This window comes from Prinia subflava, chromosome 6, assembly GCF_021018805.1.
Source record: "Prinia subflava isolate CZ2003 ecotype Zambia chromosome 6, Cam_Psub_1.2, whole genome shotgun sequence".
Lineage (NCBI taxonomy): Eukaryota > Metazoa > Chordata > Aves > Passeriformes > Cisticolidae > Prinia > Prinia subflava.
Window position 1 is genome coordinate 31,302,706 of NC_086252.1, and position 25,291 is coordinate 31,327,996.

General features: G+C 39.6%; 1 protein-coding gene across 2 annotated transcripts in view; it reads right to left on the reverse strand.

The window, feature by feature from the left end:
• The window catches only part of DPP10 (dipeptidyl peptidase like 10), a 429,398-nt gene that overhangs the window by 21,942 nt on the left and 382,165 nt on the right, over nucleotides 1-25,291 (reverse strand). For both annotated transcript variants that reach the window (XM_063400940.1, XM_063400939.1), the window contains exons 8-16: nucleotides 20,671-20,791; nucleotides 17,587-17,741; nucleotides 15,064-15,161; nucleotides 11,245-11,368; nucleotides 9,092-9,130; nucleotides 7,896-8,003; nucleotides 4,414-4,505; nucleotides 2,881-2,928; nucleotides 2,227-2,348 (exon numbers count right to left, since the gene is read on the reverse strand). In XM_063400940.1, coding sequence (XP_063257010.1) covers nucleotides 2,227-2,348; nucleotides 2,881-2,928; nucleotides 4,414-4,505; nucleotides 7,896-8,003; nucleotides 9,092-9,130; nucleotides 11,245-11,368; nucleotides 15,064-15,161; nucleotides 17,587-17,741; nucleotides 20,671-20,791 — 907 coding nt within the window. The remainder of the gene's footprint in view (nucleotides 1-2,226; nucleotides 2,349-2,880; nucleotides 2,929-4,413; nucleotides 4,506-7,895; nucleotides 8,004-9,091; nucleotides 9,131-11,244; nucleotides 11,369-15,063; nucleotides 15,162-17,586; nucleotides 17,742-20,670; nucleotides 20,792-25,291) is intronic.

Genomic DNA, 25,291 nt, shown 5'->3' on the forward strand with positions numbered 1-25,291 from the left:
GTCCTCCATCCACCAGGCAAGAAATAACTCCTCACTCAGGAGAGCCTCTGGAGATGCATAGAGCTGGTAAAATGAGAGAGATCTCCTGGCTGAGGGAAACTAGGAAGGAAAAACTATCCTAATAAAGGTGCTTGTGGGTAAACAGGAGGTTGAAGAATTGAAACTTATACAGATGGAACCAGTCCAGAGTCCCCCAAGGGTTTTTCTGGGCAAATTGCTTTTGTAGCAATTGTGTGAAGGCTTTTTGCTGTGGGAAAACAAGAGTGCATGCACACAGCAGATGTGCCATTTGTCTCCTCGGAGCACTCTGCCTCAGACTCTCCAAGCAGAAGAGTTTTGACGCCAGTTCTGCACTGACCATCAGCTTTGACAGTGCCAAATGCCCAGCCCAGGGCCCTGGCACTACAGGGCCCACGCTGCTGCTGCTGCCAGGCTCTGAGGAAACACAGGAGAAGACCCTGCATAACTCCCAGCCAGCATTAACTCCTCATTGATGGTAGGAAAAATGGTAGAAAAAATTACTGACAATGGTTTAGCATCCCTGCCCAACATTTACAGCTCAGGGTCGCCTGCTGCAATGCAGTGGAGCTTAGGTTTAGTCCTGGGAGGATGATCCACGGCCTTCCCAGCTCACAGAGAGCTGCCAAAGTCACTGAAAGTCGTGAGCTTGTGAGCAATCACATGCACAACCCCCTCCTGACATCCACATCTTTATATCAAAGAAGCACATTAAGAATTACAAGCTGAATATATTTTGCTAAAACAGTAACAAGATGCTTTTGGAGCACGGCACACTGCTGATTCAGGGCAAAAAAAAACTCTTCCTAATTTATCAACCCTCTCTCCTGCAAGAGTCTGAGATTTACCCCATGGGGATTGCACCAGGCACAAGGGAAAACTGCTCAAAGCATGAGGAGCTCATTACTCAGAGAAGGACCTCGAGATTAGCTCCATCACTTCTGCTGCAGATTTACCCATGTATAAACCATACAGTTTGTACACTGTTCTTCTAATCAGCTGTGTTCTGTAGGTGCATTTCCACAAAAAAACAACCCAAAACAACAAAACTGAAAACAAACCCCTGATTTTAGCCAATATATATTCATAGGTTCTTTGTTTGGATACGTTCAATGCTCAAGTCAGCAGGTATTTTATTTTTGTGTGGGGAAAAAAAAAAGTAGAGTTGTGAAGGAAATAGAGAAAAAGTATGAATATAAAATGAGCTATCCATATGTATTTCAGATGAATTGTCCTCTACTCTTTGCACTCTGATCAGAGCTATGAAAAAATGCTGGGGGGATAGTGTCTGTAAAATTTTTGCAAGTTTCAAGGACAACAGGTCCACCTGTGTACTTTATTATGCATTGTCTCACACTTTTCTGAAGTTTTTCTATCACTTACATATCATGCTTATTTCCTGTGTGTAGGTTATAAATTTCTCTGTGTGGGATCATTTTAACTTTTGATTTTACAGAAATTCTGAAGCCAACTGGTGCCATTTAGTGCTACTGGAATGTAACTAACAGTAAAACACTGTGAGTTATTTATTACAATTGCACTGATATAGAGGATCTGTCTCTGGGGATTTAACCACAGCTGTTTTTTTGGTAGATACACCCATACACATAATTATGGGGGTGTATAGATACACTGCACATACATGTGTACAAACACTGCTAGAGAACACAGGCCCTCTTTTTTAAAATAGGTGTAGTATATAGGTATAGTATATAGTATATATACTATATATATACTATATAGTATATATACTATATTATAGTATAGTATACAGGTATACACAAGATCAATCCCAATATAAAATAATTTCAGCTATGGTTAAAATATGGTTACAATATGGTTACAATAAAGTCAGCTATGGTTACAAACCATAGTACCATTGCCAAAATCCCAGTATATAAAATAATAAACTCTTACAAACCACACTAGCCTCACCAAAATTCTGAATGTTTTGGTGAAGGATTTCTATTTAGAGTGAATGTAAGTTGTTCTTTACTTGGACAGAGGGGTCAGGACTGGAGGGGTCAGCTTTCTGTCATCACTCATAATTTAACTATTTCACAGAACATCTTTACTTGCAGTCTTAGAAGAGGCTCTGTACAGAACTTTGAGCAATCCCCTGCTGAGCTAAATGTTAGACTCCAGCCTAATGCCCTTCTGAAGGGAATGCATTAATTCAGAAACAAGCAGCACCCAAAGGTGCCTTACCTTTACAGTGCAGGAGAAAATGCCTGTTCATGGGGCTGAACCTTGCACTGAAGTAGGTGCACTGCTCCTTCAGGAAGTTACACGAGAGACACTGACGGGTCAGGGAGCCCACTGTGGATACACTGGGGAAGAAACGACCAGAAACATTTTACACTGGAATAAAATACAATAAAGTCAGCTTGGCCACGTGGACAGGCTTCAAAAGCTGCCCAAAGCACCAATGGCACAGCGATAACTCACAGTGCTGGGGGGCAACATTAGCAATGGTAGGAAACCATGAAAACCTCACTAACCTCACATTTAAGCACTGAAAATGAGGTGATGTGCCCCCCACACTTTATGTTACCTCATTAAACCCTATAAATATTTTTATACAGAAAATTTTATTTAGTATTTGATTACTTTTAAAACACAATCATGTTAAATGCTTGTATCTAGGTTTAACTTTTTAGATGTTTATAAAGGACTAGTAAATGGTAAAAAGATTTTGCGTTAGAAGCTTTTCCATATTTTAGAAAACAGCAATTTTTATTTTGAAAAGCTGTGGTTCTTCCTTGTTGCAGCTCAAGCAAACTAATTTTTACATGATGTCAATGATTACCCAAGCACCACAGCACTTACGGCCTGGGATGAGAAGCCCCATGTATCTCTTACCTGTGCAGCTGCCTTCCTCTTGGGGACTCTTCAGTGCTCAAGAAATAACTGTGCACAAAAGAGCAAAAAAAAAAGTTAAACTCAGTTTGGTAAACTGTCTGATCTGGGTAGTGTTTAGAGACATGAGAGACACCATAAGTTACATTTTTTAAAATCAAAAATTCACAAATATCCATGAAGATCAAATACTTATATATAAACCCAAGTTCCAAGATTAAACTTTGATCCAATATATAGATTAGCATCTATATCTATATATCTATGCTATATATAATATATATATATTATATCAGAAGCCATACAATTTCCTGTTAAAACAGTGATGAAAACAGGATTTCATGATTTTAATTCCTGTCATGTCCAGGAGTTCCAGTAGCAACCAGGACACCTCTCTGCATACTAAAAATACAGAAGAGAAAGTTTCTGCTTCACTTCAAGAGTTTGCAATATAAATCCAAGCAGTAGATAAAGGTCACAATGAAATTATGTCATATATTACAATAAGTCTTATGAGATCTGAGAGCCTCTTTGAGCTGTAAACCAATTTTTTCTTCTATCTACTTTGCATGGGTGGAAAGAGACTTTGCAAGAACACCAAGAGAAGCCCTGGGTGTTTCCCTGATGAGATCCCCACAAAGTTTCTGCTTGATGGGCAGAAGGAGGGCAAGGCAATCCCCTCAAGTGGCTGAGACAGCCCAGGTGACATCTGTCACCTCTCTGCAGCCTGAGTGCCTCATTTTTACCCCTGGGCCTTGCAAAAGTACCAGGAAATTCTCTAGGGATATATTTTTAAAACCCATAGAAAGATTTGTCAAAAAAGGGTTTTCTCCCGTACCAGTGGAAAAGATGGGAATTACTGCAGCCTCAAGAAAGTTCTTGTTGAAATATCATTTATTTTAAAGCAAATGAGAATTAGATATGCTGGTGTATTTTTGCCATGGACAGATAAAAGTGAAAATTAAGCAAGATCCACTGAAGTCAGGTGAAGCCTTCAGACATTTTGTGTTAGTTCTAAACTCCTCCCCAAAACCACCAAACATGCGAGGCATTTCCTTCCACTCCATCACTAAGATGGGCTGTGGAAAGATTTCTCTGTGGGTGAGAATCAGGAGCTCTGATAATCTCCACAAATAATTTGAATTTATGAAGTTGAATCAGATCCCTAAAACTCTGAGACCTCATGCAGTAAAGGTGTGATGTTTTATCAAGTACTAAAAATTTACTGTGACTTCTTATCTGGATTCCAGGAAAGACGTTACCAAAATGTTATTACTGCTGCACTGTGTTGATTCCTTTTATTCTGAAAAATACAGAGTCAAGTGATATCACTGTGTGATTCTTTTCCTCTGCATAAAAAAGCATTTAGGAAAAGAATGGCAGATGAATTGTCTTACAACTGCACCTTATGTACTCAGGTGTATTTAAGTTATAGTAATGCTCCAAAATGAAGGAATGTTGTTGTTTAATTTTGATTTAAATGGATTCAACTTTAATAATTTGAATATTTTTATCAAAAAAGGGAATAGTGCTTACATCTTCTGAGTATTTTCATCATATGCCAGGATTTTGATAACTTCCCAGTTCCCCGATGTCAGGTGTCTCACACTGATTTGTTCACTTTTAGCCTGGTGAGAGATGGAAAACATTAACTTTCACCTTGCTACATTCTTCTTTGCCTTGCAGGATTCCCTGCACATCATTACTGATTACAGCTTTTTAACCTTTAATATGCAACGTAACATCTTTAAACCACAAACCTCACATTTTGACAGGCCTGAACTTCACTTATCCTTTCCCTCCCATCTATAAGCCTTTCAAAGTCATTAAAATAATCTCCGTTTTCAGCACAATTTTTCTTTCAGTTGTCAACAAACACTAGAAGTCAGGATGCAATGCAGGTAAAACCAACTCTTTGACTGGAAATTGCAGCAGACTCTTCATCAGACACAGGTTAAAAACAACAAAACCTAAGGGAGAAGCTCATCTGTGGGTGTTTCCTAGTGCAAAAGGTAAAATCGTGGCTCAGGCTAAAGATTAAATCTTCCAACCCTCACAGCTTGGATGTACTTTATGTGGATTTTTCTATATTAGGGTTATTATTCTTGGCCTGGATAAACATATTCTTAGTTTTCAAACTCAAGACAAAATTTGTAAAGAAAAGAGGTGACATTTCAGAGGTGACACTCAGTGGTTACAAGGTCTACAAAAAGTCATAAAGGCAAAAGGGTTGGCCTTAATTTTTAATCCATGTATTTCTGAACTGTGCCCTGAGCTCCACACCAACAGCAGCAATAACTAAGAAGCAGCAAACACACAGAGACACCCTGTGAGAATTTTGGGAGCTGGCAGGGCAGAACCCAATCCCTTGGACCTGATCTGTTTCCTAACAAATCCACAAGGAAAGAATGATGTAGCAGCTCTATGACAAACCTTGCAAGCACCAAATGAAATCGGGATATTGTGCCAGGTGCTGTACATATGTTTATGACGAGGGCTCCCTGTTCAGGAAGATTCTGATATTCAGTGCTGTCTCCAGGAATGATTAAAATACGTATCAGTGATTTATTGTGAGTGACTATTTCTCTAGAGAGAGAGAAGCTGCAACTATTGAAATAGATATTTAAATATTAAGATCACAGAATCTAACAAGAAACAGCAATAAAAAGCGCAGCCAAGCGTTAATAAACATGGTTATTTTTCAAGGTTATAGCCATAATACATAATTTATGAAGCTTGCAGAAAGTTATCGCCTTGATCCATTAAAGTTACTTTATAATTCTTATTTTGTGGTCGGGGTAAAAAAAGAGACTTTCTAGAGTTGCAAAACTCCATGAAAGAAATGTCTAGATACATAAGACATGATTCAATCCCATTTTGAGATTAGTTTCTTTTAAATATTTCATAAGTTCCTAAAAGCATTTGAAAACAATAACCCACAGCCCTCTGCATTCAGACAGTAAATAATCTATGATAGACAGTAACCTTTCAGACAGTGACTTCTCCCTGTATAAAGATTTAATTAGATGCCTCTGCTAACGTGCTTGGTGTCATTGGCATGGGCTTTTCTGAAGTGCAGTCAAAGAAATGCAGCCTGACAAAGAGCAGCATTTGGTGTAAGATTGAGAAATCAGCATCAGTGATTAAATTAAAGCAAGCCATTAAAATTTGCTTCTTTACCCCTGCAAGTCCACATTGGTTCTGTTTTAACTTTCCTCACAATGACAGCTGATTTCTGTTCTGGCTGTCTCTGCTGAGTGGCACCAGAGCAGGAATGAGAACCCCAGTGCCAAATTCCAGAGTTACCCTTTTCCATCACGGAAATGCTGTGACCATCTGGGCACTGGTGATCTGCTTTAAATTCTGCAGGGCACCTGCTGTGCTGCTGTGGCTCTCCCAGGGTGTGACAAACACCTAATGTGACAAAGGGCTTGATGTGCAACGGTTAATATACTTTTTATGCCTCCATGTTTGCCTTAGAAATAATGGACAATCAGATTAATGCAGTGTGTAAAACACATCATATAAACATATTTCCTGCCCTTTACTGCTCTGTATCAGCCCCATTACCACGCAGAATGTTGCTGACTGATGAGTAATGGATGCTACATGGGATATCACATTTCCTTTTTCCAGGAGCACTACATACTTAAAGCCAAATTTGTCATTGTTGATACCGTTCAGATTTGTTTATTCATGCTGATGGCAGGCAAAATAGAAGTATTTTTTTAGTTTTGGAGCTGTGCAGTACTCAGGGCTCTAATTCTGCCTAAAAGGGACAGAATACTAAATTCTGAAACATTAGCTTCACTTTAAACATTATTCTGCTGGAACTAAAAGATGTGTTATAAAGTAGGCATGTATTTAATTACCTTACTGAATAGGAGTGGGCTTTATCTTTGCTTAAATATTTTCCTGAATTAGGATCAAGTTTCCTGGGCTTTTTAGTAGCAAGAAATGTCAGAGCCTAGAAGGTTTAGGCAAATTTGATTGTATCTCTAACATCCTTGGGAATGTTCCAAGTGCACCTTCAGATGCAGATCATTATTATTTCATGTATTTTAAAGGTATTTATTCATACTGTGAAATATACCAAAATAAGACTTGATTAACTAAATGGTTGTGCTCAGGTGTGAATTTTTATGTGGTTATTATATCAACACACCTTTACCAGACTGTCATCTAAGTTACTGTTTTCTTCAGAAATAGAATTTGACATGTCTGTGATCCCTTTTATCTTCACTGACTCTTCCCTGATATATTTACTCTAGTGAATGAGTGTCTCTGTTCTTGTTTCTTCAGGTTAAACTGTCATTAAAGTTCTTTTGTTCTTGTTCTGTCTGCAGTGCACTGTGAAAATATTTCAGACTTAGTAATGTTCATATCAGAACCCTGTCATAAAGGCAGAGAACAGAGCTGCCTGGCACAAATCTGCTATTTTGATGTTTTGGGTACCTTGGTAATCCCTCCTATGTCAAATGGCTCTGCTGAAGCACCTGGACTGATGCTCTGATGATTTAAATAGATGCCTTGGAGTGTTCCGTTCCAGGGCATAATTTCCTTTATTAGTTCATCACAACTTCATACTGGTGACCTTCAAAGTCACACTGCAAATTTATCTTCTTTCAGATTCTTCTTTGGAAAAAGTAATGACCCTGGGAAATGGAAGCTGCTGAGAAACGTTGCAAAGGGCAATAAAAGTGTCTTAACTTTCACACTAATTTTAAGTTTGGGTATTGCCTCCCTTCACTGTTCTGTAAGAGCAGATCCTGAACAGACATTTAAAATTATTTGTTATTCAAAAATATGTATGTATAATGTATTTAGAGAAGGTAAAATTAGTGTTAACACTGGAAGAAGTTATGAATGCGTCCCACTGCACTGAGAGACACCCTGGACAGGACAAATGACCACGCCACAGGTGCTGTGCCTGAACTGAAGCTCAGCCTCTGCCTGGGCCACAGCAGAAGCCCCAGAACACCAGCAGGGTATGTCAGGCAGCCTGGTGGGAGCCTTACCTGCACAATGAACATGGCTATGTGGTGGAACTCGCCGCGGCCGCCCTGCTTCACCGGCACGGTCATGAAGAACTTGCTGCCGTCCTTGGAGAAAACGGGCTCCTCGTTCTGGAAATACAACACTGTGTCAGCCTGCCACACTGTCCTCTACACTCCTTAACAAAAGATGGGCCTAAATTCTTTTTGTCTCCTCGGTTTTGCTGTGCTCAGAGGCCAGTTGGAGGAAACAACCTTAGGTTTTAAGTATATTCTGCTAAGTTTAACAAAAATGAGGTGACTAAAGCTGAACCTAGTTCATGCCATGTGCAATCCTGTCCTGAAGGATTACAGCCCTTGCAGAACTCCCCCTCACAATAACAGCTCTGGTAATCTCATTCCTAATGCAGGAGGACTTTCCAGGACAGTGTCCTTTACAGACCTACAAACAATGACAGAGATCACTCCTGCTGCTGCTGAGGAGAACAAAAGTTTCAATGGTTGGGACTCACTGAGTACGTGTTTAACGCCCACTGATCTTGATAAAGTTGTATGGGAAAAATAAGCACATTGAAGTGATATTCTGAATTAGGGTTTCACCACAAATTGCAGCTTGATGTGATACCATCTCTCCATGTCTAGCTTTGCATAGAAATATTAAAGGGAAGTGGCTTGCTGTAAAAGCATTGGGGTTTTTTTTGTTAAAATGATTTCTCATTTGCACATTGCAAAATGAAGGCTGAAATGTAGTTTAAATAGAATGTGTTTCATCCAGTTATTGGATAGTTATTCTGAAGCTATGAAAGTGGAATAATTGGCTGACATATTAGTTAAACATATTGTTCTGGGTATGAATTTAGAAATATTTCACTTTCTCATTCCAATTATAGCCCATATGACCTCTAATCTTTGAACTCCTTCTGCTTTAATTTGGTGAGATTATTTTTAAATCAGAAATAAATGACAGTAAGTAGGACATGCCTGGAATGGGATTCATCTGGTGTGTCTTCCACCATCCCAGAGTTAGGTAGTTAATCAGCTGTTCATCTAAATGCTTACTGAACTGAATCCACACAGACCAGAAACTGAGGGGATTATTCCTTCCAAAACCCTCACAGGTGTCCCAGGATTTTATTGGCTTATAAAATAACACACAGTTAAATAAAAATGACAATGCAGCAATTACACATTATGCACCAGAAATAGCATTTATACTGTACCTGTTTAGGAAGCCACAGGTCTGACTGCATTTCATATTTCTAAAAGAAAAAAGGAAAAAACTACTTTTATGGAATAGCTATAGATAAAAAATATTTCCTACATTCAGCAAAAGGTCTCTAGCTATTTCATGGGGATTTTTTCTACTGTGTTACAATCTCCTCTCTCTTTGCTGGAAGTCATGTTGAAACAAATGACAATTTAATTACAAAGTCAGCTGCTTTATTCAGAGTTTTTGGTAGAATACCACAGGGGAACTAAGAATGCCATTTCTTTTCTGTTTAGCTATCAAGAAGCTTTATACTGGCGGTTGTATTTGTTTTTTTACCTCTAGGCATCATCTGACAACTGGATATTTTAGATCCTTCATCAACACTGGGCAAACAGCCAGCATCAAGCTTAAATTGTGAGACCTTTCCAAATCACAATCCCGTGCTTTAATGGGTTGTAGTATGGCATTAGTGATGAGGAAAAAAAAAAACCAACCCAACAAATTATTGAGTTTTATTGTTCATACTCATATTTCACATTATGCCATCTGAAAAAAAAAACCCAAACAAAACCAAAAAACAACCAAATTTCATGCACACGTTGGAAAAAAAATATATAATATACATCAACTGCTGCAAATTGTCATAGTCACAGTGAAGTAATGAAAATTTATTAGCTATAGAAGAATCTGTAAGTATATGGCCTGAAAAATGAAAATCTGTAGCTATTGCAGCAGTTGGTTTTACACGTTCCTTTTTGAAACTGAGGACATGTGGAACGTCCTAGGGAGAAAAATAAAAGGTTTACAGCTGAAATGGTGTGATATGATGCTAAATTCTCACCATATTTACCCTTCCCTCATCCATTAGTGATTTCAAGAGCATCACCTTATCCCAGAGGGGGCAGGAACCCTCCAGGATGAGCCAGGCCTGGGCTGTGCTCACAACGGTGAGAGTGCATCACTATCCTTCCTCACCCCCCTAAAAATGTCCTTTGCTGCACTGCAAGTATCCTGGGGTGGGATTTCTCAGTCTGTCTCTTACATTGTGTCCTGGATTACAGCTCCCTGGATACCTACTTCCAGCTAGTCCAATTGACCTTGGAGCACATAAAGGTTTCCCTCTCAGAGGCAGCTGCAGTGGTTCAGGACAGACTTTCTTAATAAAAAGACAAAAGGCTCACAGGAACCAGGTGAAAAGTAACCAAATCTCCATGGTCACAATCTTAATGTGTACTTTGGGGATTCATTCATAGTTTCTGAGTGAGGATGCAGCAAAAGTAGATGAGCTTGCAAATAATCTCTAACACTTCAACAGGACTGACTTCAGTCAGGCTTTTGACTCAGAGGCCAACATTAATCACTCATAACCACGTACACTGCCAAATTATACCCTCTGCTTTGGAGCATCTGTTGGTACTGATAGCAGCATGTAGAGAAAATATTTATACTTTTAGCTGGTTCTGGGAAGAGATTGTGACTCAGAACGGGAAAGCAGCCAAGCGCATTCAGGATGCAAGATTGACTGCGGAAACGGGGAGATGTAATGCAGGAGTGTCAGAAGGCAAAGGAGTGTCTGGGTCCTGCAGTGGAATGTGTCTGGATTCAAAGAGAAAAATGTGTTTCAGTTTGGCTTACATTCAAAAATTAAATATCCCTGTTGCCTTTCAATTTATTTTTTTTTCTGAAGTTATTTAATTCTGCGATCAGATTTGAAGGAGTTATGAGAATTTTACACCTTTTCCTTACGTGTATGGAAGCTGTGAGAGACAAAAAGATCTAAAACAAAACTCTGCAGGGGGAGGGAGGAGAAACCAGTCAGCTGAAAATATCTGTCAGAGGACAAGCTTGTCACTGCTCTAGCTATATCACAAGTACATGGTGTTCAGCAACTGCAGCCTCCAATGAGGCTGATGAATGAACAAACCTTAGTAATTCTGAAAATGTCACTCAAAGTTGCTAACTGCATGAACTCATTTCACCATATTTGGAATTTTCTCACATCCATTTCCTCAGAGTTGACTAATTACATTCAGCTTGCAACTACTGCATCTGCAAACTGATTTCCAAATTATCTTTTTCTGAATATGAAAACAAAATGCAGAAGAAACCTTGAAATGAGACCTTGGGAAAGAAAAAAAGATCAACAAAACCCAAACAACTTACCCTGGTACAAGCTCCAGTTGTGGTTTCACAAACTGTAAGGATGGAGATATTCTGAGCTCTGTTTAACCATCTCACCACCGCCTTGGTGTTGCTTATCCATTTCACCATGGTGATATAATATTCCCTGAGCAAAACATATGAAAACACAATGTTCAGACCGTTGATATTTCAGATTTGACTTTAGGAAAAAAAACCCCATATATACAGTTCATTCAAATGCTGAATTTGTACTGCATGACAGTGCCAGTACTAAAGGAGGGAGAAAATAACCCCAAATCTCCAGCATCTGTGTTCTCACAAGTGGGATGGCTCAGTCCTTCAGTGTGATGCTCCCCTGGGAAATTTTTGCATATATACACAAACTTTACCAACTCTGAAACATATGCTTGCAAATACACATGAACTGTATTTTCAGACAGCTTAGAAACAAGCACAGAATTCCAAGAGAAGCCAGGATTTTCCTACAACAAATAACTTCAGGTGACGCACATTTTTGCAAAATAATCCAGTCCTACTGCCAAAGGAAAAAAAAAAAGTTCTGTAATATTAGAGTGCAGCAAGAGCCCACTTCAAAACTGTAAAATAACAAGTATTTTATAACAGGACTTCTGGATAAAAGGGAGTTCCCTATCACCTGTCCCTGTTTTAACAGACAGCTCATAATATCAGCCAAATTGTCTGTGCCTCACCAACCCTGGCTGGGCACAGAAGGCTTCCTGGGCCATTGGTGTGGAGGGTTCTGGTTCTAGGATTCGGGTTCTAGTGCTTCAGGTTCTGGGGTTCAGGTTTGGGTCTAGGGGTTGGGGTTTGGGTACTAGAGTTCATGTTCTAGGTTCTGAATTACAAGGATCCGGGGTTCTAGTTTGTGTTCTGTGGTTCTAGGTAGGGCTCTAAGGTTCTAGGGTTATAGGAGTCTCGTGTTCTAGGGGTCTAGTTTGGGTGTTGAGGTTCAGGTTCGGGTCAGGGTAGTTTGGATTTGGGTGCTGGGTTTGGGTGTGGGTTCTAGAGTTTGGGTCTGAGTTCTAGTATTCGAGTTCTGGGGTTTTAACTTATGTTCTAGAGTTCTATGGTCCTAGGTCATGGTTTAAGATTCTAGTTCACATTCTGGGGTTTCTATGGTTCTAGGTCTGGGTTCTAGCTTGTGTTCTAGTGCTCTAGCTCATGTTCCCCTCTCCTCCCCAGATCCTGCTGTGCTGCCAGGCTGGGGCTGTTAAGCCCTGCAGCAGTCTGCCAGCCCAGCCCAGCCCAGCCCAGTTCACCCAGCCCAGCCCAGCTCAGCCCAGCCCAGCCCAGCCCAGGCCAGCCCAGGCCAGGCCAGCCCAGCCCAGCTCAGCCCAGCCCAGCCCAGCCCAGCCCAGCCCAGCCCAGTCCAGCCCAGCCCAGCCCAGCCCAGCCCAGCCCAGCCCAGCCCAGCCCAGCCCAGCCCAGCCCAGCCCAGCCATTTCCTTCCCTTCCTGGTGGCAGCTGGCAGCTCTCAGGGTCCAGCTGAGTTATGCACAACAGTGGAGTGAGCTTGTCTGCAAAAATCTCAGACCCCCTTTAAAACAAGGGGCTTAGCTCGAGTACAATTAGGCTTTTAATCCATTACTGATAGAGATCTCATTACTCTTTGACAACAAGCTTTTAATTACACATCCAAAAGCCTCCCTGCTAGATCACAGACACGGAGCAGCTGCAGAGCTGCACACAGGAGAGGCAGAGACAGGAGTGCACTGTGCCTCACCCAGCCTGCTGCTGTGTGTGCAGAACACCCCTGAACAACCCAGCATGCACACGTTCCTCTGGCTTTCACATCTGCCTGCCAGTAAAACAGAAACTTTCACATCTGGATACCAGAATGCTAAATAGAAATGGAGACTTCAAGTGTGTTCTGAGCATGATATTTACCCCCCCCTTTTTTTTTTTCCTTTAACAAATGTTCAGTCTCACTGTTGGGCAAAAATGCATGCACAAGTAAAACAAGATCTACCACGACACCAGGAGACACAAGCAGCAGAGCAATCAGTTTGTGTCTCCAAGCTTCTCAGGCTCTATAATACACACCCCCAGCTTCCTCACAACCCCTCTTTAAAGAGGAAAAACCAATTGCATTCTGGACAAAGGACTGAAGCAAAATATTAAATGATGTCACTGAAGAAAACATAACTGTACAGTGAAATGCAAGCACCAAGGGAGAAACAGTAATTGCGTGAGATACAACCACATATCAGAAGGAAGACTGTCTGTCTTTTTGTGTGCATAGCAGGTGCTAAATTATTCTACAGAATGGAACTTCCAGGAGTAAAATTTACAAGTGCTATCCCTTTCTTTAAATCAGAATAGCCTGAACAGGACTTGGGAAATATTACCAAGCACCTTTACAGGATCTGTAAAGGAAGAAAATGAATTTTTCATTGAATTTATCCATTGAATTTTCCATTGAATTTATTCAATCTTACATTAAGTTCCCAGATTCCCTAAAATTCAGGGAAACATTTTTACATCTTCAAAGATTAGGGACAAGTTGAAAATCTGAATGTTACATTTTGTTTTTAACTAACAGAACCTCTTTCCCCTTCCTTTTCCCCCTCCCTTCCCATTTCTAGGCTTTCTCTGCGTAGAATCTCTCCATAACAGCAGATGATTATCACCTGTACAATACCTATTTCTAAAATGTTTCTGCCCGGAAAGATCCTTAAAACTACTTGAGATAATGAACCATTCAATTTAATTCTGAAAAGCTACCATGACCTATTTACTAATAACTCCCTAATGAAAGAATTACAAACACACTGAAATAAATTGACTGCTAAAGGTAGCTACTACTTTTACTAAAAATGCTAATACTTTAGGAAAAAAACCCTCCCAATCATTGCAAGCTTCAAAGATTTTCATTCTAGAAAAACCTGTTTAAAGCACATTTTTTATACCTCAATATGTGTTGATATATGGACATATATGGGTTGATGACCAGTGTGAAATCCTGAGTCAAATTCACAACTTACAGTAATTTACAATAATGGCTCACAACTATACAATCTTTCAAAGTTTTACAGCATGGAAATTATACCTTAATCATTAAAATGAAGAAGAAACTAACCTTTCCCCCCCCCACCTAGGTTTAAATAGATTTATTCAGTCTTCTCATGAACTAGCAAGCCAGAATTTTAATCCATTGAAACAACAACAATATCAAGAGCTGGCAAAGATACTCCAAAGATTTGGCTTCAGTTTCAAGAAGATAAAAAGAGTTTTAAGATACTAACATTCATATTTGAATCTACTATTACTTTCCATCTGCCGAGGAGGCAGAATGAGTCTGAAAACCCTGAAGTGAAACCATAACATCTGAGCAACATTTTCAAGATAATCTTTTTCTTGGGGATCTTTTCTTGCACATTGCTTTCTTGCTTAACTTCTTTGTGCCTTCTGACACTTAAAGTTCAGCTTCAGTGCCATTAAGGAGAGTGAAGATGCTGATCCTGATGGGAAGAAATCTCTTTCAGATCTTACAGCACTATTTAAATTAATGAAGGGTTAGCAAGCAGCTGCAGATTTTATGTTTTTCAGTAGTAGCCCATCAATAGAAAGAAAATACTTCAAAATGCTCCACTCATTCAAAATAATTTCTCTTACTAATACAATCAGTAAGCATTCCAGTTGGCACTAATAATTGCAAGGCATAATTCACTATTAATTATTCCTGCAATAAATTAGAGTACCTTAATTTGGTAGAAGAGAGCTACACCAGCCTAAGATTGTTTGTAACAGTTGTGAATAAGTGGCCACTGTTAACGTCCTGATTGTTACCATAAAACATTTCACCATGAAATTCCATACCTTGACTTAAAGCTGTCAGGTGGCATCAGCTCCAGGGTATGTGCTGGTCCATACAGATTGACTACAAACAGCTTTACTGTGGGGTTTGTTTGACCTGCCTTTGGAAAAGAGAAAACAAACAGGAGTTTTAGAGGCATTGAATCACTGACAGCTAAGCAGACTCACTTCATAATTCAGTATCTTTGTAACAATGAAAAGTTATTAAAGTTCAAGTATCTTAAATCTGAAACGTTTATTTCATAGCCATATGCAACACACAGTTAAAAATATGAAGTGTTGAATGATTCCTCCCCACTCTTTCCTGATGGAAGACCCTCCTGTGCAGAGCAAGTGACCAGCACCACAAGTGGCTTTGCCCAGTTCAGTGAAGCCAGCTGCCAAAACACGGGCAGCTCCTAAATGTGCAGGTAAATCCAGCCTCCAGCTAAGCCTTTCCAGATGTTATTGCTCCTTCTTATGAAAAGCTGCACTGCCTCTGCCTGGGATGGCATTCCTCCTCTCCCTCCTCTCTCCTCACTCTTCTTTCCCTTGTTTGCTGAGCTGAAAATCTCAATTTCTGTCCTGGACCAGGAGCCAGATGCTTTGGCAGGGCCAGCTCCAAGGGAAACAAAATGCTTCTTGTTGCTAAAGGGGAATAACGTGGCAGTTTGATAGATATCCACTGGGAAGAGCCTGATAAATCTTGAGGAGCTACGGGGAGGTGGGAATCATCCTTCTCCCATAACATGGCTCGTTTTAAGGGATGCTCCTGAGATGAAGAGGAAGCAATGGAAATAGGAAGAGAGGTTCTGAAGGGCTGCAGGGAGGTGCTGCTGGTCCCACATCCCTGTCCTGGACATGCCATCCCCAAGTTCCATTTCCATGTCACAGGAATTACACTACTTAACACCCTTGGGACACAAAAAATGAAATCTGTTCCTCAGAGGGGCTGACTCCTGTTTAATACCAGAAGGAAAAGGCAAAAATCACTGATTCTACAGATTTACTGTAGTAAACAACAGAGTTGTATATTTGGCTCTTCACAGGCTGAAATGCACCCACAAATTCTTGTTAGAAATTGAGTTTATCTCAAAATAAATCCCAATGCTGTACCCACTCATTTCTGAGTGGAACGGAGCACAAGGAAGTGGTATTTGTGTGTTTTTAATACTGTTAGGACAAAAAAAAATTTAAAAAACTTTTTTTTTAAAGAATACAGTCTGTGTGTATGACATGTACATAGACATGGATGGGCATGTTCCAGTGCTCAAAAAACATGTGTATTTCATTTTATTTTTTAATTCTAATTATCATTTTCTCTGATGGTTGCACTCTATAGTAAAGACCAAATCTTTTTTTGTAATCTCTGTTGCTACACCACCAGCTTCATTACCAATTAATGATGTTTAACGAGTAGCTAAATTTGTATTAAATGGAGACATTAAATAAAGATAATGTTTTTTCATTAATGAGATTACTGAAGTGGTATTGTGTATCACTTTTATGCTGAATTGCTAATGAAACAGAATTACTCCTGTCTCATTTACAAAGCTGACTTAAAAATATTCCTTGTCCTTTTCTTTGCTCTGTCATTCAAGGCCTTTTGCCAATCCAAGTATATAAACTACCCCTAAAATTACTGTTTCATTATTTCAGAGCATTATTTCAGAGCACAAATATATTCTATTTATATAATCTATGTTATTGTTTCACAGTACCTGGTACAGTCTAACTGCTCTGCCACCAAGAATAAAGGTTCATCACCAAAAAGCAGTAGCAGGAATAACAGGGTAACAGGAATATTTTCTAAAGTTCTCAATGAACTTCCCCTGAAAGGCCAGAGGAGTAACATACAGGTGGAACTGTCAGAAAGGAACCCAGGCACTTTGAAACTGTGTGCAAGGGCTGGATAAACTGAACAGCTGGAAGATCAAAACAACAGATCTGGAGGCACCTCACCAGAAAATCCCCAGAAAATGAGAAGTGATTTCAGGCATTACCCCTGCCTGGGTTGTTCATTCATTTTCCAAAACAAATCTAAAAATCCTCCTCTAAATCTTTTAAAACACTGAAAGTCCTATTTTTTTTTTTCTTTTTGATGGCCCTGAAAATGTGTTACTGTGGCTTATCTTATTCAGTGCCAGTCTATCACATTTATTAATAACAGAACAATCTGCTGAGGTCTCTGTATATGTGAAGGAATTTGCCCTGTGCTCTGCACACAGTGTGTGACTCCAGAGCTGCTGGGACTGGATCTTTTTCCTACAAATGCATTACCCTTCTCTCTGAGGTGCTGGGTTGATTTTACCAAGCCAAATATCAGTGATGAAATTACTTCAAATTAGTTTCTCTGCTGTCCCCTCACCCAATAATTTCTATTCAGGCGTTACACTCTACTGAATAAAAAATGTAATTATTATTTCCTGAAAAGTATCATGAACAAAATCCGCCTCTGTCAGTGTCTGGAAACACTCTTTCCACAAGGCTGAATATCATCAGTGAGCACAGAAGAGGGGGTGGGGGCTGCACTCACACTCCTCTTACCTTGGGATATGGATACTGCTTTCCCTTTGGATAGAGCCCTCCGGTGAAGCGGGGAAGGACCATGTTGGGCACCAGGGAGTCATTGATGGTCAGGAAAGCCAATCTCTCCCCGTCTGGAGACCACCAGTGGGCAACGTGGGAGTGCAGGAGCTCCTCTGCAAAACCACATTTCCTTAGTGTCACAGCCATATGCAACACACAGATAAAAATACAAAGTGTTGAGTGATTCCCTCAGCACTCCTTCCTGATGGAAGGGCTTCCTGTGCAGAGCAAGTGACCAGCACCACCGCCACACTGTTTTTGTGCTGAAAAACACCTCACACACAGTGTCCAGCTAATTCAGCTGGCACCAAGTTATTCTCCCTGTGCCAACCTGAAATGTGCCTGTTGTCCTTTCAGTAATTTCACATCATCCTGGTTTGAATGGTTGGATAACAAGGAACATTGAGGGACCAAGCTTTAAGCATTTTCCTTAAATGCATACTTCCACTAACATCAATAAATCATCTAAATGTGGAAGATGTTTACTGATGAATCTGAATTATGTCAGATTGTTACTGACAATTTAGTTAGTGTACTGCATTCCAATATATGTGTTTACTTAAATTTTAAATAATTTTAAATAATTTGGGGGGTCGGGGTATTTTTGGGGCTTGCCAATTTTTTTTCTTCTCTTAATACAGACTTCAGTATACTTGATTTCTCTGAGTTGTGGCACCTGATAACATACAGTCATATTTATGTCATCATTTTGGATTGCAATATTATGATTTTCTTGTCTCAGTCTAGTGGACAGCTTTAATTCTTGGGAAGTTCAGTTTTTCTGGAGTAAAACTTTTTGAAAATCTGAACCAAACTTTTATTTTAATCCCAATTTTATTTGCTTTCCAAATGAATCCAATTCTCAAGAATGTCACTCAATGTTTTCTTACATTTATTTTCATTGTATATCAAAGCAAAAAGAAACAAACCACAAACAACCACAGGCACAGAACCCAAACTCCTGGAATCCCAGTACAGCAGCTCCTGAGCAATTCTGAATTCTCCCTGGACAAGTATTCTGCTTCCACTTGTGAAAAGACTTAGAATTTTCATTATGTATTTGATATGCTGGCTTGTTTAGTAAGGATTTTATATTTAAATCTGAAGAATTTGGCTGGAAAACTAATTGAGAATAGTGTACTAGGGGAAAAGGCCTGGCTGCATACCTAATTAGGGAGCCTACCTAAGAAAACTCCTTAAACTGTCAGTAGAGACTCTCCACGTTGCTAATCGGATTCTGAGGGTTCTGAAGCAGCTTAATGGATTGAATCATCTAAGGTTAGGTGAAATGAAGCTGGGACCTGTATTCAAAGTCATATATTCTGGGTCATGCTTCTCTCTCTAGCTGGATAACTAAAACCTTTTACACAAGAGAAGAGCAGAGAACAAATGGTGAATATCATATAGCAAAAAAAAAAATCACTATTATGTTTGCTTTAAAATATTGCTCTTTGCTTTTAGGCAAGGTTATTCACACAAAGAAGAGCTATTCCCAAATGACTTGTAAGGTAAAATGCTAATAACAAACTCATGAAATGATAAAAGAAAACAAATGAGGTCAAAGGAGGAAGAGTGCTTGAGTCAACTGAAAATCTCCCAACATCACCTGGATAATATTCAGCCTGCTCAGCTTCTGATGCTGTTCCAAACCTCTGCTGAAAGAGGAGCACTGCTGTGGGTCAGTGGGAAAGGAGCAGTGTGTTCCCTCCTGCCAGGAGACCCTGGGGCTCTCCAGAAGCAGAGCAGAACCCCTCTCACGCTGACCTCCAGCGTGCTCAGAGCTGAGAGGGGCTCAGTGCCTGCCCTGGGCGCCCACAGAGCTCCCTGCAAGTCAGGAATGCAACCTCCCACCCGGGATGAAAAACTGGGGAAACAAGGAGCAAAGAAGGCTTCTTCACTTAAAGAAGGCTTTAGGACATGCTTCATGAGGAAGGCTTTGGGATCATCTCCCACAGAACCTCAGAAACTTTCTAGTCCTACACTAGACAACTTTTGCTTCTCTTGACTCTTATTCCCTTCACTTCATTTTAGCAAAAACTTGATATACTACATCAACTTGGATGAGCTATATGCTCATCTTATTCATCTGCTTAAATTCTTCATGCATCTTCATAAAATTTGCATGCTGCTGTGTTAGATTTTAAGATTATTAAGTGCATATAAAAAGACATTCCATTTAAAAAATGCTCTTTTGTTTTGAAACGTGCTGCCACATTAAAACATTTCAAAACACTAATGGAAACCTTGGAAGTGGGTAACAGATACAGACTGAGAGATGCAAATTACCATTCTAACTTTAGAGTTCACTTGGGCAGAAATTTAAAAAAAAATATGTACAACATGGTGAACTATTTGCTCAAAACTACTGCAATGCCAAGAGGTGTGGATAGATCATTTTTAAGGTGAGTTCCATGTTGTATGGCATTAACACCATGCCTAAAAAAAATCTTCACACAAGAAGTTCTACACCTCAGGTAATTGAGTATTTAACATCAAGCTGTTTATCTACAGAATACATGATTCCCATAGAAAGAGTAGAAATGTATATTAATTTTAACCTGTTGTACCAGGCTAGATAATCTGGTCCCTTTTTTTATTTTCTTTTCCTTAAAGTCTTCATTATGTTAAAAGCATTTTGAGTGCAGAGAGAAACATTCTGTGGTACTGGCTGTAGAAAACAGACTGAGCTATCCCCCACTCAAATTTGGGTTCCCTCTTCTATGGGGATGTTTTAACTGTAAATGGATCATCACTGTCGTCCCTAAAATCAGTGAACTGAGCCCTTTCCCTGCTCACTTTTACATGCTACCAAGTGTTCATCTACAGCATTCTGGTTGGAAATGAATTCCCCTTTCTCAGAAAACACTGCCATATGCAGCCAGCAGCCAATACAAAGAATGAGCAGATACAAATGCAGGAAAATGAGAAGGGAAGGGAGCAAACGCAACCTCAGCATTTTGTGAAATGAACAGATTTGTGCTGTTGGGTCCGTACAAGGACCTTTCATCTGTTTTAATAAACAGATATATTCGTCCAGCTTACCTTCATATAACCAGTCTGCAATTCCATTAAAAATAATTCCCTCTTTTCCTGAGGATGTCAGGCGCAATGAGCTGCTCTTTACATCAGGCTGATAGTAGATGTTATTTTCAAATATATAAATCTGGATGAGGTAAGAGAGATGGAGAGAAAAAGCAATGTTTTGGTAGATATAAATGAATGTTCAGCAATGAATACATAATTTCCTCAGGCTAAGAACAGTCTACAGAATAATTCAGCATGAGCTTCCACCAACATTGTCTTCATATTCCATTTTATTATAAAATTGGACAAACTAAACAAACTTTTAATACTTATGGCAAGCAAAGCCTTCCTTTGAAATTGTCTTTCCAGTTGTTTTCTATTCGTTTTAAAAAATATTATTACATTCCCCAAAATCATACAGGAGACAAGCTTTATAACAGCTGAATGAATAAAGAAAATTTCATTTGGTTTTCTAACTGTGAAATGAGACACACCTCTGCAAGGACATACAGCATAGTACACACTTCATAAATATAAGTTACAGGTTTATATCATGGTGTGAGAACACTCTGGAGAAGTAAAACCAAACAACAGCCTACAATTAACTTTTCTCAGCTTGCTGAAAACTTCTGACTGGCACACCAGTGTTTCACCTCTCGTGTACCACATAAAAGCTCTTTATTTTTCAAGTCTGGGTTCCTCATCCTCCTTTTTCCTTCCTCACTGCCACTCATTAGCCCTGTCTGCTGCTCTTTCCCTGCTCATTTGGTGCAAAGGGTACCAGGTTCACTCATTTTGTCAGGCTGAGCTCCAGGCTCCATGACCAAGTGCAATAAATCACAATGGCCACGTGTGCACCTCCACAGCTTAACACAAAAATCAAAGCAACAGAAGGTTGTGCAACACCTCAGTTCACACCGAGAAAAGGCATCTCTGACAGGACTAAAGAAGCCAAATCCCACAGAAATTTTTGTTACACCATTTCAGCACTGTACACTGATATGCAGTGTCTCAGGGAGTGTAACAGGAAGTAAATATATTTCCACTAAAGACTATTTAAAAAGCCTGGTCATTTATTATTCTCTCATTCTTCTATAATAGTTGATTTTGGGAAAATACTAACCAAAGAGCAAAGTTTTATTATCACTATTACTGCTGTACCCTCTGCATCTAAATTACCATCTGAAATAGATTTCCCTCTGAGTCCCCAAACTAATGATTTTTAACAGTAGCCACTTGATGATTTCTGCTGCAGAAAGTTATAAAGCTGAGTTTTTTCTATACCATGGGCAATACAATGACTTGAACCATTACTGGGAACTGGGGGGGAGTTGCAAGTAAGTCCTTTATGGTCAGAATTCAAAGCTCAGCCATGAGCTCAAAACTGAAGCAAAAACTGTGGAACCAGTTTGAATACTCCACAGTGTGCTGAGCATTACATTGTACAGTGAATTTCTGGGAAGCTGATGTATCACCCAACATCAAAGGAAAACAACAATGAGAGAATGCTGGATGTATCAAGCTCTTGAAATAACATCAAAAACTTCATATAAATGTGTATTTCCACACTAAAAATGCATTTTTGTTTCTAATGCAGAAGAGATGAATATGAGCAAAAACAAGGCATGGTTAACTGCTTAACCAAGACAACTAAAATAATTTAGCCAAGCATTTGTTATTTATGTCAACAAAAACTATTTGACTATGTTAACTAAAATTATTATTAAGATTCCATTACAGGTAGACTGAGAAGAGAACCACACTAATGACTCTTGCTTCCTATGAAGCGACTTCTTACAGCTGACAACCTCTTATATAAACAGCAGCTTTCAAGAGGTCACCAAAAAAGCCTACTTGGTCAAATGATTCTATTTTATTTAATCTTCTTGAATTAAAATAAACCAATTTAATTAATTTTTTAAGTTCAGGAGTATGATTGTTGCTTCTCTGCCCCCTTTTCAAGCTGTAAGTGTTCTTAATGTGAAGGTACTCACATGGTCTTGTCTCTGCAGTGAAAACCTTCATTTAAAGTGATCAGTGACAAAGCACAGGATTAAGAATTACTTGTTTTTTGACTGAACCCTGAGAAGGCTTTTAATCCTGTTACTACTACTTAGCAGGCATTGCTAATTCCATTTGATCTCAGATAAGTAAATATCTCTGAAGGATACTCACTGTTGTGCCACTGATCGTGGCTGTGTCATCTTTATTCCTCATTCTTTCCTTAAAGCTGCTTTGTCTCCATTCTAAACCAGCTCTCAGTCACCCTCTGAACATCCTCACAATCTTGCTCTATCATCCAAAGTTTCCCTTCTTCCTTTCTTTTCACTCCTGACGTGTTCCTACAATTTTGAAAGCTGCTCCAAACCCCCATTCTCTTCTTGAATGTTCCTACTGGAACATTTTAAAGTTCTTGAAACACTTCAAAGTCACCCAGCAGCTCTCTCCCTAGTGAGCCTTGAGCTCACTGATTACTTGAATTTAACATTAAGAAGGAAGAATTCATGTTCCTTTGCAGAACATTTATGAAATGCACCCATTCATGTTCCTGAACACAACTAAACTGCACATGAATGCACGTGGATGAGTGGCTGGTGCTCTGGCAAGTGTGGCCTGCAGCATTCCAGAAGATCAATATCCCAAAGCCTGTAAATCATCTTAGAAAGATCCACCACTATGGTTAGCCATTTCATCTCACCTGTGGTTTTGAATATTTGCTGTATTTGAGGAGGTGCCTGAGCTGCTGCTCCCAGGGCAGGAATGCACCCTCCCTGCAGTGACCCCTGCAGCAGGGGCTGCGTCCCCCTCCGCCCCTGACCAGGCCAAAGGGCTCATCTGTAACCATTCAACACATTCACCACTTGGAAACAGGGACCTGGGAGCTCAAATGTTGATTTCTGCAGCACAACAGGCAGCAGAGGCACGAGAGGAGTGCCAGCATTACTGTGAAGGCCACTTAGTCTTGGCCTGAGAGGCTCTCATGTCTCTCTCAGTGAATGCAGGCAGTGGATTCAATTAAGCTCAAGCACTTTGTGCAGCACAGAGCCCAATCTCCCATGTTTGCAGCCAAGAAAGGCATTTCCACAAGGCAGACTCACTTTGAGTTCTTCTTCCCAATATAATACTCATATGATAGAAATGTACCTTACAGATAGCTCTAAAATACTGAAATTTTAATAGATCACCCCTTGGAATGAATTCTGTTCCCAAGACTGTGAGTAGATCCTGCTGGCTTCTGTCTTGTACAACACCAGCCAGCAGCAAAAGGTGGTGCCAAATGTGGAGTGGCTTTAGGAGGAAAGCAGACATTGACTTTATTTTACGTGAATTATCAAGAGCCAACAAACCAAGAGTAGAAATGGAACTATTCCTCAGCTGAAACATGCAAAAAAATTCCAGCTCCAGAGGAAGGGAAGTCCTTAAATGCCAAGCCCTCCCCTCCCTGCACAACACCCATGATCCTTTTCTTTGTTTCATGTATTTTTCTTACTCAGTTTAAACCTGGCCACCAATGTTTTCTGATGAAACCTTACAATTCTGCTTAATGCTACACTAAAATTTATTTCCAATCTTTTTTTTTTTTCAAAAACACGGAAACAAGACGAAAATTTTTATTTTTTAAGAGGCAGCTGCTCCTGCTGATTATTTGCAGTACAAGAATACCTGGAAGTTGAATTCATGAGCCACAATTTGGTGTTCAAAATTGAGTGAAAGAGAGAGAAAGGGGCTGGGAGAGAGCTAATACAGCTACTTTTCCTATAAGAGAGACTGAAACTCTGAAACACTGCAAGGCAGATAACAAATCATGACCCTGGAATAAGAATAATTGATCAGAACAAACTAAAGCAAACAAATCCCTGGAGCACAGTCTTGCAAACAAATGTGCCTTACCTGACTTCAGCACGTAGAACTGAAGATGTGCCCAAAAGTTTCCAGGAAGGGGAGTGCCCATCCTTCATCACTTTGAATTTTGTGTTTTGAGAAGCATCACATAAACCCAAATTTCCCTTGCTGGTCTCTCTCCACTCAGGTATATGGGAGCAGGTAATAATAAAAGGCTTTTCTTAGTATACACTGGGGTCTATTTACTACATCACAAGTACTAAAATGTTGACTGCAACTACTGAATCTTCCTAGACTGCTAAAAAAAGGAGTTGCTGCTTGTGTATCAGACAGGTAGTCTCAAGTATACATCAGTGGTTTTGTGCCCAAAAAAGCTTTCACAGCTTTCAGGTATGATGATAAGGAAGTAAATTGAAAAAGGCACAAAGTGGAACCAGGATATGCCATTGTATGTGGAAATTATAAACGCTTTTTTTAACCTCTTCCCTTCTACCCATCTTTCATGAGTACTCTTAAAAAATTTAAAACCCTTTTTAGCTGAGACCCTCAGCTAATAATGCTGTAAATAGGGATAAATGTCAAAATCTACTCCCTTCAAAATTATCCGACTTTCTGTTTTCTTAGAGATTTTACACATCAAGTCTTAAACCAAATGGAGAAAACCCCCACAGAATTTCTTTAATTATTTTATTAAGTATTTTCCAACTAATGAAAAACACCTGCAAGAATGTTTTGGATTAGTGAGATATTAATTCTTGGTAACGATCACATTTATTTCCACTGACTGTGAAGCATT